The sequence below is a fragment of the Phyllobates terribilis genome, unplaced genomic scaffold, assembly GCF_046119375.1.
Source record: "Phyllobates terribilis strain yellow unplaced genomic scaffold, ASM4611937v1 Scaffold_1__5_contigs__length_1240528914, whole genome shotgun sequence".
Taxonomy (NCBI): domain Eukaryota; kingdom Metazoa; phylum Chordata; class Amphibia; order Anura; family Dendrobatidae; genus Phyllobates; species Phyllobates terribilis.
In genome coordinates, this window is record NW_027362761.1 from 525,961,698 (window position 1) to 525,980,952 (window position 19,255).

General features: G+C 36.8%; 1 protein-coding gene across 4 annotated transcripts; it reads left to right on the forward strand.

The window, feature by feature from the left end:
• Nucleotides 1-8,209: 8,209 nt before the first annotated feature.
• ISL1 (ISL LIM homeobox 1) lies at nucleotides 8,210-18,101 on the forward strand. Of its 4 annotated transcripts, none has more exons than XM_073680312.1 (6): nucleotides 8,210-8,780; nucleotides 9,398-9,587; nucleotides 11,432-11,694; nucleotides 14,319-14,605; nucleotides 16,285-16,452; nucleotides 16,946-18,101. In XM_073680312.1, the coding sequence occupies exons 1-6, from the start codon at nucleotides 8,753-8,755 to the stop codon at nucleotides 17,060-17,062; spliced, it is 1,053 nt and encodes a 350-aa protein (XP_073536413.1). In that variant the 5' UTR covers nucleotides 8,210-8,752; the 3' UTR covers nucleotides 17,063-18,101. The 4 variants fall into 4 exon arrangements, with proteins under 4 accessions (XP_073536413.1, XP_073536412.1, XP_073536414.1 ...); XM_073680311.1 differs by having other exon boundaries at nucleotides 14,322-14,605; nucleotides 16,931-18,101; XM_073680313.1 differs by having other exon boundaries at nucleotides 14,322-14,605.
• The last annotated feature ends 1,154 nt before the right edge of the window (nucleotides 18,102-19,255 follow it).

Below are 19,255 nucleotides of genomic sequence, written 5' to 3' on the forward strand. Positions count from 1 at the left end.
CTTGGTTATGACCCATGCTGCCCCAGCTTTACCAACTTTTCCAAAAGTTGATGGAGTTAGGCTGTCGTAAAAACACCAAAAGTTGCAACATTTTTGAACAATTGCAAGTTGCGCCAAAATTTTGCAATGTTTCAAGGTGTTTTTTTGCCAGAATTCTGTCAAAAACGCCTTTAAGCGTCTAGCTCATTGTGCTTTGAACAAAAGACCCTAGAGTAAAAATCTAGAATAAGCCCCACGTCACTATGACCACCTTTAACAACTAAGGAGTTCATGAAATGAAAAGCTTAGGATTGCTTGCTCTGCAATGATTCTTTAATGAAATGATGTAACTAGAATTTTTAGAAAAAGTGGTCCTGTCTCCCATAGCCTGAAACTAGAGCTCATTTCTCAGATGCTCTTTGAAATGCTAAGTCAATACATAGTGGGAATTTAAAACATGCTGTCAATCATATTTTAGAATCCGCGCACCAAGAAGAAAATGTGTTTCTATTAAAAATAGAAGAGGAAAAAAGGGGCTTTAGTCCAAACAGTTGGTACTTGGTAATAATAGTAGAGAAACAGAACAATTAATCAATATCCAAAGAAAGGATGGAAAGCAAACTCCGAGTCCAAATATCTTAAAACCTTCATCATAGAATGACATCAAACATAGTGAACAAAATTTGTACATCTATAATGTTTTATGTGTGCACTTTAATGTTGCATTATAAATTGGGCTCACATACAAGTGAAACTGCCCCTCACTAAACTGCTGTTGTGTTATACCGGACCGTTTTGCAGGAAAGAATTTAGGGGCTTGCCAACCCCGTTTTTGCCCACACCATTTTGCACTGCTCACCAGGTAGCCATGCATGAGTGCGCTGACTCTTTTTTTTAATTGAAGTAAGGCCGCTGGCTCAGCCAACGCCAAAACTCCAATAGATATAATTGGAAATTAGCCAGTTCTCCTACTGCTATAGTGGATGGGATGGGTTTCAACTCCCAAGAGTGGAATAAGGACTAGGGATGAGCAGACCCGTGGAAGTTCGGGTTCTGGTACCCGACCCGAGCTATAGTCTAAAGTTTGGTTCGGGTACCAGACACATCATCGTTAAAGGAGTTGCACCAACTTGCTGTTTCTCCTCACCTCCATCTCTAAGTCTTGCTCCTTCCTATGTAACCCTTCTAGATCTGCGGGCAGTACAGACGTCCGTGACCGACAGTTCATGGTGATGACATAATCGCACTATTAGTCTGAAGAAGGGCAAGCCTATGATCCCATCCATTCTCTGTAACAAGTACACATAAAGAACTTGGCAAGCCAGGGGTAGAGATATCATTGGTACAACCTGTGCAGCCATACAGGGGTCCAAGAGTTAATAGGGTCGACATCCCCCTGCAAAGCAAGTGGAATTATGAATTATGATGAGCTACTGGATTGCAAAGGACCCACATATTAGTCTTGTACAGGGGCCTCTTCTGTCTGTGTCCACTCCTGGTGCACGCACGGCCGTGATCATACTCCTCTACAAGGAACCATAAACTTAGGTCAGCAGGAAACATTGGGTCGAATTGTCAAAACGTATCTTAAAAAAAATGTCTGTGTTGCCAATGGCAGCCAATCACATCACTCTCCGCTGCTGCTCCAGTCCCAGTATTTTGGCTGCATCTGTGATTTCATGTCAATAGCTCAAGGATGCAGCCAATCACTGAGCTCAGAGGCTGATGGAAATGGCATGAGCCGCTAAGCTCAGTGATTGGGTGCAGCGGTCATTCACACTGTCACCGCCGCAACAAAAACACTGAAACCAAAGCAGCATTAGAGAACTCATGCTGGACACAGGGAGGATGAGTACTATTTGTTATGTTATACATACAAAAGCATTTGGGGTCCACTTATCTTAAAGTAGTAAACCCCTTTAATGATAGTTCTATTTTAATCAGTATTCATTGGCCAGAACGTTATTTCATCTAACACCATGAATTTTTTATTCTATGTTTTGAAATAAAGTTTTGATTTTATCCAGTTGCCGACACTTGGAATTTTTCTTCAACTTGTATATAGTCAACTGGTGTTTGCAAGTGGGCTGAAATTGCGCTATAAAACAATGCGTTGTTAGCTGAAATCTATCCTTATGGACTCTCCCTTAAATGGGTTGTTCAGTACTTTTAAATTGATGGACTGTCTTTAGTAGGGGTCATTACTAGTGTTGATCGAGTATGAATCATTAACCTTTTCAGGCACGCACGCTCGGGCGCTCACCGCGTATTTTGCATGCTGGGCATTTCTTTTACTGTTGCCGCGGCTGCAAGTGTCACGACTGTTAGACAGCTGTGACACATGCAGGGATTTCCTGTCAAACAGACAATCCCTGCATGTGTCACAGCTGTCTAACAGCCGTGACACTTGCAGTCGCGGCGACAGTAAAAGAAGTGCCGAGCACGCCAAAATACTTGGCGAGCACCCGAGCATGCTCGTCTGAAAGGGTTAACGATTCATACTCGATCCATACTACTCATTTCTTAAACCAGATCAGTCAGGGTGTGACTCCTGGCTCTCCTGTCGATCAGCTATTCCCAAGTCCAGTGGTGGTCAGATGTGCTCAGTTGTGGAACAGAACAGCACAGCTCGATAAACTATATAGTGGCCGCAGCAAGGAACTGTATAGCCATTATGCAGTTGACAGAGCTATGCTATGCAGTCTGCAACTCAACCCATTTGGCTGCCACTGGGAACAGCTGATCGATGGAGGTGCCGGGTGTCGCAAGCCCACCTATCTAGTATTGATGACTTATCCTTTGGCTGTATAATACACAAACAAAGTATACAGCAGCCTGTGTAAGCTCTAAGATGTGCAAACAATGAATATATGAAATTTGGGCTGCTTTACTGCCATGTAGTATACACTTATAAAATGAAGATACCTTTGCCAATTCATGAGAGCCCACCAACCACTACAACGCATATCTTTCTTTTATGGGATCCTAATAGGAATGAGTGGACCTGTGGAAGTTTGGGTTCTGGTATCTTACTCGAACTTTATTCCAAAGTTTTGTTTTGATACCAGAACTTTACCCGAACTTCCAACAGAACCCGAACCCCATTGAAAACAATGAGGACCCAAATTTTTGACCAGGAAAATATTTCTCTCTCTTTCTGCAATGGTCTGCCCCCAGAACTTCGAACATTGCAACGGAGTTCCGGGAGAAGTCCGTGTTCGGCGCTTAGCACCGGACAGTAACTTTTAAGCTCGAGTTCACTCATATCTACACCCTAACTTAATATTTAACAAACATGCCTCTCTCCCAGGCTAAAAACCTACAATTCTACAGGGCAGTTAAGATCCAACACTAATTAAAAACAGCCTTAGGGCTTGTGCACACGACCGATTTTCTCATACTAGAGCTCTCCGTGGTTTTTACAGATAGTTCTCATACCCATGTTATTCTATGGAGCTGTGAACATGTCTGAATTTTTACTTGGACCATGTGGAGCCATCACACTGCGACAAGGTGTAACCGATCGGGATGGTACCTACCGCCTGTAGTTCACCTCACTATGGACCTGGGTCCTGACTGCAGTTCCTCGTCTGTGGCAAGCTATATAAATAAAAAATGGACAGCCCATAAGGGGGAGCCACAAACCTGTCCTTATCTGCCCCATCTACTTTGAGGTCTACAGACACATAGTGAGGTGAACTACAAGAGTTAGGTACCGTCCCAATTGGGTAGACCTTATCATGGTTGGATGACTTTTACGCTTTTTTGATCAAAATAGTGTTAACTAAGTTCCCTATGTTATTTACATGTACTATTACTATTTACCTGCTTACTATTTTATTTTATTTATTATCATTATTATTATACTATTTTACTATATTGTACTATTGTACTTTATGTACTTGCATACTATAATGTTATTTAATGATATTTGCACTCATCATTTCATAGTGCTGCATTTATTTTTTCTAGATAGATAGTGATAGAGAGATATGGGATAGATAGATAGATAGATAGATAGATAGATAGATAGATAGATAGATAGATAGATAGATAGATAGATAGATAGAGAGCCCCATTGGGGCTCAGCGACATTTCCGTTCAACTCAAAACCCTTTTCAACTGTTGAAAAAGCTTCTCCGTTGAACAGAAACGTCGCTGAGCCCCAATGGGCTATTATAACACAATTTTCTATTTTTGATAAAATAGAGTGCTGCCTTCTTCTAATGGAATTATGTTGAGGTATGGTTTATGCCTGGAAGGTTTGGTACCCGACAACCGTAAATGTTTTACTTGTGCTGCTTTCAAATTTATTTTTTTATTGATAGATAAATAGATAGATAGATAATAGATAGATAGATAATAGATAGATGGATAATAGATAGATAGATGGATAGATAGATAGATAGATAGATAGATAATAGATAGATAGATAGATAGATAGATAGATAATAGATAGATGGATAATAGATAGATGGATAATAGATAGATAGATAGATAGATAGATAGATAGATAATGGATAGATAGATAGATAGATAGATAGATAGATAGATAGATAGATAGATAGATAGATAATAGATAGATAGACCTGGGATATAGTCAGTGTATTTGAGGAGAGCGCTCGAGATGACACAGGGCCCTTCTTCTGTGCTGGATGTAATCCTATCAGATAGTAAGAGAAGGATTTAGTTCTTCATTTAGTAAAGAGCAGGCCCCTGTGTCTGCACCCCTGCTACAATACACAGGGTGCTGATGATGGGGTCCATACCCCCATACTCTGCTCAGTATTGGTCAGTGACTGCTGGTGGTCGGTGATGTGAGCTCACTATATAGCAGTGTATTTGCTCCTTCTTGTATTAGGAATGGATACATTATTTCCCCCTCTCTCTTTTGCTCTCTTTTCCTCTATTTCTCCTGCTTTTCTTGCTTTTTCTTCTTGTTTCCACTCTCTCTATGATGGTTAATGCTCCAGAGCTCTCTATAGGGACGTTCTCCATAGTGCAGGACTCACAGGAGGGCAGTGACCCCAGGGGGCAGCTCTCACATTGTACTGGGGACATAATGTAATATCTATCAGATACACAATCTCACTAGGATCAGCTGAACACAAAGCTTCCTGTACAAGGACTGATCCTGCTCATTGACTTCAATGGCCCCATAAAATGCCAGTCATCCATGGGTTCTGATTACTTTGCTCATTGGCCCTGGCAGTGTTTCTCATTACTATCCATAGCAGAGTCTCCCCACCAGCAGCTCCTTGTACTGGATAAAGCAGGGAGTTATTAGGAGGCTAGCCCAGACTGCCCTCCCTCCCAATACCAGGCAGCCTGGGAGGAGAAGCTCTCCTCTCCCTCTCACAGAGTGCATCATTTACAATCACAGCCACCAATGCCAATTCAATGCCAACACCACTGCCAGCCCAATGCCAAATATTTGTCCTTGTGATCTACAGTCTAATAACACAAACCTTACAGACTCTCCATATAAAGGGAGCAAAAATTGCAGGTAGTGCTGGAGACTGCAAAATGCACATGACAAGTATGTCCTATGTGTGAGAGATGTATAACCATATATACTGTGCTAGATCTCTCTACTATGAGTGTGTGGAGAAATGGATGACTAGATAGAGAGATAGAGAGAGATAGATAGATAGATAGATAGATAGATAGATAGATAGATAGATAGATAGATAGATAGATAATAGATAGATATGGGGTAGATAGATAGATAGATAGATAGATAGATAGATAGATAGATAGATAGATAGATAGATAGATAGATAGATAGATAATAGATAGATAGATAGATAGATAGATAGATAATAGATAGATATGGGGTAGATAGATAGATAGAAACATAATATATAGATAGATAATAGATACATAGATAGATAGAAACATAATAGATAGATAGATAATAGATAGATAGATAGATAGATAGATAATAGATAGATAGATGATAGATAGATAGATAGATGATAGATAGATAGATAGATAGATAGATAATAGATAGATAATAGATAGATAGATGGATAGGTGATAGATAATAGATAGATAGATAGATAGATAGATAGATAGATAGATAATAGATAGATAGATAGAAACATAATATATAGATAGATAATAGATAGATAGATAGAAACATAATAGATAGATAGATAATAGATAGATAGATAATAGATAGAGAGATAGATAATAGATGGATAGATAATAGATAGATAATAGATAGATAATAGATAGATAGATAGATAGATGATAGATAGATAGATAATAGATAGATAAAAATAGATAGATAGATAATAGATAGATAATGGATAGATAGATAGATAGATAGATATAGATAGATAGATAGATAGATAGATAATAGATAGGTAAAAATAGATAGATAGACAGATAGATAGATAATAGATAGATAGATAGATAATGGATAGAGATAGTCATTAGATAAATGTGATATAGATTTATTACATCATTTTCCGGTCACTTTCCCCCTCATACTCTGTATACTATGTGTGGGATATGCGGTCCTATATACGGGACTGTTTGCATTAATAATATAAGTGTGTGATCAATAAAAATGTATCTTAATAACAATATTGATTTTAAAAGTGACTTTTTTTGTTTTCTACGGTGCAGTGATTGGGATTGTGTGAGTAAGCTGCATGATCCAAACTAGAGGCTACAAGTTTCCTCTTCCTATACCAAATAAGAAGGCATGCTGTGATCTGTAGTCCAACATCTACAGAGAGGCCACAAACCCTCCCTGATTGCTACTATACAACGGAGGCAAAGGCTTGGTCCTGGATTTTGATAATAGAGCAGTTTTTTTTTTACTTACAGCTTTGATCAGAGTGAAACATTGTAGAAGACATCTGAGAGCCGCACAAAGGCCAGAGAACGTGTCCGTATTATCATAATTGGCTCATTTCCAAAGTGAACACAAGAGGTCGCTGTTGTGACCCAATCCTGGAAATATTGTCTAAATTGTTAATCACCAGGTTGATGTATCCCACAACAATCACACTATCGAGTGGGTTCCAAAAAAAGAAAGAAAAGAGCAGACAGATATACAGTAATACAATGAAAGTGTAATTACAGGAGTAATGAGATGATTGATAGATAGATAGATAGATAGATAGATAGATAGATAGATAGATAGATAGATAGATCTAGATAGATAGAATTCACATATTGTCATATTTTCCTATATTTATATATATAGTATTGTCTCTGCTGTAATCATCTCTATCATCTTTGCTATAAGCTATTATATGATACGATTTAATACATCCCTCCTCAACCACAACCAGTTACAGGGGGCACAGGGAATGGAGATATTTTGCCAGTGAAATATAAACATAGATTGTACATTTTGTATTACACATATATTATCTGCTCATAAATACGATATGTTATTATTAGTAGTAGTAGTATTACTTTATTTAATACTAATTTGTTTTGGACACACTAAAAAGTGGGTTTTGTTTTCTTTTCGCATGATTTGGTTTCGTAGTATAATATAATTCTCAAGTCTTTTCTTATAATCGACTGCAAATCTTGAACAAACAAACGCTTAAGAGGTCACCTCTATTGTCCATGGGACAAGTAAGACGGAAGCAGTTGATGGCCTAAAATCCACAATGACTGTCAGGGGCTGCGGCTTTCACTCCTGGACTCAGACAAGCCTGAGACACTCTATTTGTTTAGACTCATGGACAAAAAGAATTACTTACCTCCACCAACCGTATATACCAAATAATCAGATTATAAATGACCCATTTATATAATAGATCGATATTAGATAGATAGATATTAGAGATAGATAGATATTAGATAGAGAGAGATATATTTGATAGATATTAGAGAGAGATTAGATAGATAATAGATAAATAGATAGACATGAGATAGATAGATAGATAGATAGACAAATAATTAATTCTTTCAGCAATATTCCCAATTAGACAATAGATATATAGATAGGTAGATGATAGATAAATAGATAGATAAATAGACAGATGATAGATAGATAGATAGATAGATAGATAGATAATAGATATAGAGAGAATAGATAACTCTTTCAGCAACATTCCCAAGTTGCAGTATTACAAGCTATATGTAATGTAAATCTTCAATAGTTTCAGTCCCAAAAAAAATCCCCCCAAATCTGCATGTTCCGCACAATGTGTGCTGCCATTTGCAGGGTGGAGTTAACCCTGTCAGTGACATGCACCAGTTGCTTTTCACACAGCAGCCTGACATGTTGCAGAGTGGGAGACTGTATCCATTGAAGTGAATGGCTGTGGTTAACCCTTCCAGCTCCAGATGGAGACTCCAGATAAGAAGAGGAAATGGCTATCAGTGGAGGTGAGAGGCAGGAGTCTGGGTGCTATCAGGGTGGGGGGTGTCGCAGCCCAGCAGAGGAAGCAGCAGCAGCAGCAGCAGGGCCAGCAGAGCCTCCCAGCACACACACAGGACTCCAGGACTTGTAATGTGATAATAAGGCCAGCTGCTGGGTGCACGGCTCAGCCAATCAGCCGGGGGCAGCGCTGACGTCGCCTCGCCCTGCGTCACACCAATGGAGATTGAGCTGAGTTGGAGCAGAGAAGTTTGAGTAAGAGATAAGGAAGAGAGTGTGTGATCAGCACTGACTTCAGCAGCAGCAGAAGCAGCAGTGCAGCCTGGGCTCCTGCACCCAGCACCCCTCACTGACTCCAGCCTGGGGACCCTGCAAGCTGACATCATCACACTGTGGACCCTGCACCCTTTCACAGACATGGGAGACATGGGAGACCCTCCAAAAAGTAAGGAGCCCTTCTACTATTATTAAATGATGCCTACCTACTTGTACACTCCTGTGCACTGCTCTGTACACTGTAATGCCAGGCTGCCCCTGCTGTCACTGTGTCTGTGTATTGCACACAGGCAGCCTGTGCCCCCTCCTTTCTGTGTGTCCATTGTACATTGGGTTACACTTCATGTCTCCTGCACACATTTGCACCGATCCCTATGGCAAGTTGTAGTCATTGATTGCACTGGAAAGAAAGTGACACATGCAAATAATTGTGTGCAGTATGTGTGATTGTGTGCTGTGCCTGACAGCAGCCAAAAGTGCACATACCTGCTCAAATAAATCATCAGTAAATATATATATATACTACATACACATAATCAGCTTAGCAATAAGAAATGATTACATCTAAGTCAAAGCTGATTTATTTAGTTATTTATATTATTTTGCATTTTTATTTGATTTCTATTATACAAAATCCACACATCCCCCACTATAGAAAAGAGGGACACCCCCCTCTGTACATCATCATCATGATCAATATTAATAATCGTATAATTATTAGAGCTGTTACATTTAGTGCAGAACTAAAAACTGCCTTAGTTAATGTCACTTTATATTTATTTGCAGAAAAGCGCCTGATCTCCCTGTGTGTTGGCTGCGGCAACCAGATCCACGACCAATATATACTAAGGGTATCCCCGGACCTGGAGTGGCATGCTGCCTGCCTGAAGTGTGCGGAGTGCAACCAGTACCTGGATGAGACTTGTACTTGCTTTGTTAGGGATGGAAAGACTTACTGTAAAAGGGATTATATCAGGTAGGCTCCATAAATTACATGTCTGAAATATACACTAAAATTCAATAAATGATAAGAAAATAGGTACAAAATAATATGGGTGATATATATATATATATATATATATATATATATATATATATATATATATATATATATATATAAAATCTAAGATATGTTCTATACATAGATATAACCTAAAATATAATATATATGTGAGTATATATGTATATATATACATACATAGGTGCAATATAAGATACAATAAATATATCATATATATATATCATATTCGTATTATTTGTTGGAATTGTGTATAAGTTATCATATTACATAATACTTTATATTATTTAACTATACTGTACTATATGTACCTGTATACTATAGTGTTGTTTAATGATAATATATAGATATATATATAGGTATATATATTGAATGGGTATCGTTTTTCAGTAACCCATTTAGCATTTAAGCATTTGCTTCAAAAATGATGCTTAATATTCTATATTAGTAAGATTATATACATATATTTATGTATTATTTATTATAAACTCTATATATTTTATGCAAAAGATTTGAAATATATATGTATATGAATATATAGATGTATATAGATAGATATATATCAGATCCATCGTATACAATATACAGACTTGATATATGATAACATAGATGCAAAATTGTAATATAGCAATAATGTATAGCTATATGCTGGATATATGTGTCTGGTCCACCCCCTCCCTTAGTCTCTTATCTCTTATCTTATCTGGCCTGATGAATTAGACAGAACAGATCAAATTGCTCATCATCTGCTCGCAAACAATTGGGATATTTAGATAATGGGAAACTGCTTCCTTCCTCACATTAAAATCTGCAAAGTGATAAAGTGACACAACAGACACCCAGAGATCAACTCTGGCCAGGATTGATCCTGTGTAGCCCCTTTCTGTGTGACCCTAGTAACAGCTCTTTGTCTTAACATTGTTCTGTATTAAGTGATAACAAGAAAAAGTAGATAAAATAATAATAATAATAAGATCGTAGCTAAGAATTAACGCAATAAAACACAGTTTAAAAAATGTCAGTGTATCGGTCAGTTTCTCTTGTGCTTTATACAATGTTTTTAGACAATTTCGAAATAGAATGTTTATATGAAAAAATTAACCTATGAGTGGAGGGTTGTAGGAAAATTAACCTATAAGGGGGGTTGCACGAAAATCACTCTATGAAGGGGGGTTGGAGGATACAAAATATATTGTAAATTATACAATTAATGTAAATATAATAAATCATCTATAATAATCTATTTTATGACTTAGTTTAAATCATAAATAAAATTAATATGAATTATATATATATATATATATATATATATATATATATATATATATGTAGTGATTGTATTCATAATATTTATTTATAGTGTGATTTCTACCTGAAATTAGTGTGTACAATTGTTCCATGCATGTATATATATATATATATATATATATATATATATATATATGTGTGATTATACATAAATAATTCAGAAGGTAGACACATAGGTGACATTCTTTAATTCTTTAATTGGTAGTGTAAATAATCTATCCTTAGGCTGCATTACTAGGAAAGAGTTTATATACTGATGCTGGGAACAGTCATTATATTGTACTGATAGAAGCATGGAGGGGAGAAGTTTAGGTTATAGAGTCTACAATATCATGTTATTAGTCCATTGATTGTACATTATATGTGTCTGTATGGATACACCACATATAATCTATAGGCATATTGGATAGATAGCTAGATAGACAGATAGAATAAATGTGTGTGTTTGTGTAACATATGCCCATGATGTGACTGACCCTTTCCTGTGCCCGCAGGTTGTATGGCATCAAGTGCGCCAAGTGCTCGCTGGGCTTCAGTAAGAACGACTTCGTGATGCGCGCCCGCTCCAAGGTTTATCACATCGAGTGTTTCCGCTGCGTGGCCTGCAGCCGCCAGCTCATCCCCGGGGACGAGTTTGCTCTGCGGGAAGATGGACTTTTCTGTCGGGCGGACCATGATGTAGTGGAGAGGGCCAGTCTGGGGGCCACCGACCCGCTCAGTCCCTTGCACCCTGCTGCGCGACCCCTGCAGATGGCAGGTAGGGCGGCACCGAGGATTATCCATGGCTCTGCTGCTCCACTTATTACTGTGTGCTGCTGGGACCCCTGTGCGGGAGATGTGGAGGGATGATAGATAGATAGATAGATAGATAGATAGATAGATAGATAGATAGATAGATAGATAGATAGATAGATACATGGATAGATAGATAGATATAGATAGATAAATGATAGATAGATAGATAGATAGATAGATAGATAGATAGATAGATAGATAATGGATAGATAGATAGATACATGGATAGATAGATAGATAATGGATAGATAGATAGATAGATTGATAGATGATAGATAATAGATTGATAGATGATATGTAGATAATATATAGATACCGAAGATTCAGCAGATAGATAATTTGTGTGTAGATAAATATTTTGTATTTGTATCTACAAAGAAATAATCTTTCTGCTGCATCTTATTTATCTATGTATTATTTATCTGTCCGTCAATATACAAATGATCTATCTGCTTATTATCTATATACATTCTATCTATTATCTATCTTTCTATTTCTGTGGATGGACAGATAAATAATATATACATATTGAAGCCGCAGTAGATAAATCAGTTGCATGTAGATAGACAATAGTATATGGACAGATAATACACTGCACACATCTGCTGCCACCTAAAACTACACACACATATATATATATATATATATATATATATATATATATATATATATATATATATTAATAATTATTTCTTAAGTACAATTTTAACCCCAATTTATGGACACCCCCCATAACCCCAAACGAATAATACAGCAGCATTGCTGTTTCCCCTGTCGGGTCGGGTTATATTTGGGGGTGGGATCATCTCCCCCTCCCCCCTCACCCCAGTATATCAGGATAGTCTTGAGGAATGAATGCAGATACTTAGACTGTAATTTTAAACTGTCAACAAGCTAATCTCCCGTAATTGCAGCAGCTGAAGTGATGGTGCCTTCCTTCTCCTCCTTCTTCTCCTTCTTTTTCTCCTTTTTGCTCTCCTTCTTCCTCCTCCTCAGATTGGGGTGCTCACCCTTTGTATGTGCAGGCAGCCTCCTGGATGCCCCCTTCCTCCACTCCAGCACAAGGATCACATAGCAGAGTTTGGATAAACTGCTTGTTATAATCCGAAAGGAAATTTTCCAGTCCATTTCTGACTAATTGAAGGGAGATTGGATACATTTAACCAAATCAACTAAATACCTCAGGGGGGTAGACAAAGCCCCCAGGCCCATGTCCTACCTGCCTGGCACTAATACACACATACAGCCTGGAGCTGAAAGTCACATACAGAACAGCCAGACAAGAGTTGAAAGTCACTTGCGGTATTTGGGTATCTGCCTTGTATCTATAGCAAACACTGCGCCTTTCTAATGTCGCACACCGCACACTGACTCCACATGTGCTGCGCTTTATTGTTGTATCTTATCAGCCTAACACAATATTTAAGGAGAACCAGTGTTTGCCTATTGTGATTGTATTTTCTATCAGCTTGTAGCAATGCTGTGAATAGCACCTCTGATAGCTGCAGCGCCTGCCAGGGGCTCACACTCTCTGCTGTCCTATTTATTTAGCAGGAGGTTTTTGTGAAAGTATGTGCAGCCTCCTAGTCAATAATCACATGGGAAATAATTACATGGGCTCCTTACATGGACCCCAATCTTAAGATTTGGGACATGCAAAATATTATCAATGTGTTATGGAAAAAAAAAGTGTTTATGTAGGAGGTGCCCTTCCAATATTACAAGTTGTATGCTTGTATATTGAATTATAGGACATATTAATACATTTTGGTGTATTCTGTGCTCATTCACTACATTGATTTACTATTACAAGTTCATATATTTTAGTTTACTGAACGATTATTAATTATCGCAAATGTAGGAATTATTGATTGTATACTAATAAATATAGCTTAGGGTTTATTAATATATCTTGCATATTAAATTGATCCCTTTTAATATATTATATGTGCAATTCAATATATGTAGATAAATTGTTTTGTGATGTATACTGCTAGATTCCAATATATAGTATATAGATAAAAGTATACGATTTACATAGCTACTTTGCAGTGGTTATGTAATAGTGTAATAGGTATTACTGCATTATATTATATGGTATATTACATGGGATACATACTAGCGCGTTTGGATTGATAATTTATATGGGTTACCTGTTGCTGCATTTTGATATATTCCACTTTCATAAATGATTTAAAATAAATACATTGTTACATGATGTATGTTGATACATTATTTCATGAATATTGATACATTATTTCATCATTATTTCAATATTTCATGATACAATATTTAATGAATGTTGATACATTATTTCATGATGCAATGTTTATCGAATGTCGATGCATTATTTTATGATACATTAATTAATGTTGATACATTATTTCATGATTATTTCATTTTTTTCATGATACATTATTTTATGAATTTTGTACACGGAAAATACAATATTAATGTGTTTCCATTTGATATGGGGTTAGAAAAAGTGAAATGCATAATAATAATAATAATAACAATAGTAATACTAATAATAATACTAGGAAGGATTTGCTGAGATATCTCAAGATCGATTCATTCCTTTTACAGCAGAGCCCATTTCTGCCCGGCAGCCGGCCCTCAGACCCCACGTCCACAAACAGCCAGAAAAGACCACCCGGGTCCGGACAGTTCTTAATGAGAAACAGCTTCACACCTTGAGAACCTGCTATGCTGCCAACCCTAGGCCTGATGCCCTCATGAAGGAGCAGTTAGTTGAGATGACTGGCCTCAGTCCCAGGGTCATTAGGGTCTGGTTCCAAAATAAAAGATGTAAAGACAAGAAGAGAAGCATACTGATGAAACAGCTTCAGCAACAGCAACCGAACGACAAAACGGTAAGTGGAGCCCAGTGCTACCCTCCCTCACCCACAGGGGGCGCTCCGCACAGTGTGTCATGTAGACAGCGCTGCTAAGGTCCCTTGTACATTGCAATTGTAGCATTCTCCAAAATATAGTGATAATTATAGCAATTTATTTATTCGGGGTTTTATTCCGAGTAGTTTCAGCATTGTTTTAATGTCAGCATTTATACCATTTCCTTTTGTGGCCACATGAACAATGATGACCTGTGTCCAAATCTGAACTCTGCATTCTAAAATATAAATTATTATGATGCTTATTAGAACTTTTATAATCAGTCCAATGTTAATTTCTCGGAAAGTAATACATATTAATATTATTATTATTACTACTATTATTATGCATTTTTATAGCTTCCGATAATAAATTGTTGGCTATTACTTCGCAATGTATTTATGTACCACGATGAGCTGTTACCTAGCTAGTCTAGTATTATATAACATTGTATGGTATTCTGTGTTGTAATATAACAGCATTTTATAGGATAAATAATATATTGCATAACATTATAGTACATTATATGGTTTTGTTGTCCAGTTGTATAGAGAAGCATTGTATTATTATAAGTAATAATGTGTATAACATTATACCGCATATCATAGTACTCATCAAAGTTATATATGGTAGCATGGTATATAATAATTCATACAATTTAGATCTTTACATAGTGCTAACTGATATAGATAGATAGATAGATAGATAGATAGATAGATAGATAGATAGATAGATAGATATGAGAGCGAAATAGTTGGGAGATATGCATGTAAGAAAATAAATGAGAAAGAAAGAATAAGGATAGGATATGATAGAGAGGACCCATATTAATAGATGAAATTAATATAGTATATATGATGTGATATATCTGAGATGGTTTAGTGAATCCTGCATTGAGCAGGGGTCTGGACCCTGGAGGTCCCTTCCAACTCTAACATTCTATGATTCTATGATTTAAAAAAAATGGTGATGGATGGAAAGAAAGAGAAAGATTGTATAACATTATTTCAATATTTTTCATAGTTGTCATACAGCAAGGAGTATATAATACTCTGTATATTATCTATCTATCTAGAAATATCTATCTATCTTTTATTCGATATCTATTTCCATCTATTTCTCTATCACTATCTATATTATCTGTACACATATATATATATATATATATATATATATATATATTTATATTTATATATATATATATATATATATATATATATATGGTATTACTTTCTGGTTGTGCATATATAATGTATGTCTCTTTCTAGTTGTCTGCTATAGCTTTGGATTATTATTATCAGTGCACATGAATTTACATAACATGGGCTACATTGCATATGATTATGTTGCATTGCATAGTATATAAAGCATTATTGTATTTTCCTGAATCATTATAGGCTATGCTTTATACTTAATGCAGAATAGAAGAGAAGCCTGATCCTGCACAGTATTTAGATATATAGCAGTTTTCAGCATTGCCTCAGTGACTATACAGTAGGACTTACAATTACTCTACAGGCTACACATGGCATAGGACAGTTGTTTCCTCCCGATCAGGGAGGTTTGTGCACTTTGGTGAATGTATTGTCTGCCACATGGTCACTATTGTTTTATTGCTGTGACCAAGCAGTAATTACAAGGCATTGTCCTGTCATTACAGAATATTCAAGGGATGACAGGGACCCCTATGGTGGCTTCCAGTCCCGAAAGACACGATGGTGGATTACAAGCCAACCCAGTAGAAGTGCAAAGTTACCAGCCCCCATGGAAGGTCCTCAGTGACTTTGCCCTGCAGAGTGACATAGATCAGCCGGCCTTCCAGCAACTGGTGAGTTTTTTTCACTATTCTCATCAGGATGAAAATGTCCTTTATTATATACTACATATATATATATATATATACATATATATATATATATATATATGAGTTTATACAATATGATTCACATTACATTATATTACATTGCTGAATAAAATAAGGTGTCACTGGGTGATATAAAGGCTCTGGTGCATGCACAAATAGTTGGATGTAGCAGAGCTGAATTTGTAATTCTTCTCCACTGATGATATAAACTGTATTTTTATGTGTCATTCATAGTCATATAAAGCCATATGGTCATAGACTTATAAGCTGGCCCTTGTAGTTTAATGATATGTGTATTGGAGCCTAGCATCATTATATTGCAGGCCACTATTCCTTCTTTATACTGCCACTATAGAATTACTTCATTATTGGTGCTGTGCTTTGTGTTTGGTCTGGAAATGCCTTTCACACTCTTTTTCTTTTGTCCTGCTTCTAATTGAAGACCTGTTTCTCACAGGTTAATTTTTCAGAAGGGGGTCCAGGTTCCAATTCTACTGGAAGTGAAGTGGCCTCCATGTCCTCCCAGCTCCCAGATACCCCTAACAGCATGGTAGCAAGCCCCATAGAGGCATGAGGAGAATGAACTCTGTGGTCTCCCAACCCCTCTTTTTTTGTATTACCAAAAAAAGGGACATATATTGGCTTGGACTTCAATAAAGTATTTGATGACCCAGCTTGATGCACCAGAGCGCCCAGGATAGTCCATCTGATGCATAGAGACCATCTGGTGAAGATGGCATGGTAGCAACACTGTGAAGACAATCATGGGATCTTACTAGGATTGAACAGTATTCAAAAAAATGGTCGTATAGGAGCATTACCACCATCAGTCCAGGACCAAGGCGTAGAGGATTTATATCTGTGGATCTCCAACAACATACATGAATATTGTAGCCCTACATTCTCACAACAGTAGACCAAGATGGAGAGAGAGCAGAGAAGATCTTAATGGTGCTGCTTATCTGTGGAACATCACTTCACTATTTGCCTTGCCAAAGGGGAGCTTCAGTGGAGGATGATGCTGCAGACCATGGACAGTGACTTGGAGGGATCATCATGGAGGATTACAGGTGGAGCCATTGGGTTGCAAATGTTCTCAACTGACTATAACAAGAGGAGCTGTATATCCAGGCCTCACATAGCATGTAACTGTTTCTGAGATCCCCCTTCTCATAACAAGAAATCCAAAAAATACTACAAAACATTGCTTTAATTTTTTTTTACCTGCCTTTTAATATTATTCATTTTTTTTTTGTTTTACCAACATACAACTCTTGGAAGCATTGCAGCAACAACAAGGTATACCTCTATTCTGCCACAGGCCTCTCTGGATTATGTGTGATTCTGAAAGAGACAAGAACTTATTTCTCCCCCATCCCCAAAGATGTGTATAGTTATTATTATTATTAATATTATTATTATTATTGGTTCTAAACGACTGTTCTCTCTCTGGAAATGATGAGAAAGGGAATTTTTTTTTGTTTGCTATTATTGCATTGCAGAAATTATAAAGTAATTTATTATTTATTGTCGAAAGACTTTGCCACTTTTCATGTTATTTGAATATATATTTTTTTTTGTTTGCTGAAGTAAAAGAAAGAAAATCAAGAAAATCCCGTCTGTATGGTGGTCTCTCTAAATTACATGTTGTCTTGTGTGTTTGTTGTCTTTTCTTATTTAACATTGTGGAAAATAAATTGGCCACATGTAGAAAATGGCATATTACAGGGTGTGTTCAATGGTAGTGACCCCTAGAAGAAGTGATCTTATTAGTGGATGGTTATGCTTATCTTCTGTTTATGATTTATGGAGACTTGAATTTTTGCAGATTGTTATGTACATGCACTCTATCTATCTATCTATCTATCTATCTATCTATCTATCTATCTATCTATCCATCTATCTATCTATCTATCTATTATCTATCTATCCCATATCTATCTATTTTCTATCTATCTATCTATCTATCTATCTATCTATCTATCCATCTATCTATCTATCTATCTATTATCTATCTATCCCATATCTATCTATTTTCTATCTATCTATCTATCTATCTATCTATCTATCTATCTATCTATCTATCTATCTATCTATCTATCAATCTATTATCCAACCACAAATTTTTCTTTCTTTCTCCAGTCTCTTTCTGTCTTTTTTTATGTCCATTAAGATATAGATACCTACATAGTAAGACGGATAGATGGCTAAAAACTGAAAGCTAGATAGCCCCACTAACTACATGTCCATAATAAATATGAATATTTAGAGATGTATTTGTATATATCTATCTAATATCTATTATCTATCAATGCAATATCTATCTATCATCTATCTATCTATCTCTCTATCTATCTATCTATCTATCTATCTATCTATCTATCCATTTATCTATCTATCTATCTATCTATCTATCAATCTATCTATCTATCTCTCTTCCCTTTTGTACAGTGTGTGTGTATTTATTGCCTTGTTACAATGCTATATTCTGGAGCCTCTGTTTATCTATGTGGTTTCTGTGACGAATGGGTGAAGCGGCCATTGAGCTGTTTGTTCTCTGCAGCCCTCAGTGTGGTTACAGGTCACAGCAGAGTCAGGTGTAGCCATCAAAGTGTCAGCTCTCTGCTCTCATCCCTCTGTTCTCAGCTCTCAGATCTCTGCTCTCTGTTCTTTACTCTCTCCTCTCAGCTCCCTGCTCTCAGTTCTCTGCTCTCAGCTTTCTGTTCTCTGCTCTTTGCTCTCTGTTCTCCGCTCTCTCCTCTCAGCT

Coding starts and splice junctions, on each gene's coding strand:
- ISL1 (XM_073680310.1), top strand. CDS start 8,753: ATGGGAGACATGGGAGACCCTCCAAAAA. Junction 11,695..14,318: donor GCGACCCCTGCAGATGGCAG/GTAGGGCGGCAC, acceptor TTCCTTTTACAG/CAGAGCCCATTTCTGCCCGG. Junction 14,606..16,284: donor AGCAACCGAACGACAAAACG/GTAAGTGGAGCC, acceptor CTGTCATTACAG/AATATTCAAGGGATGACAGG.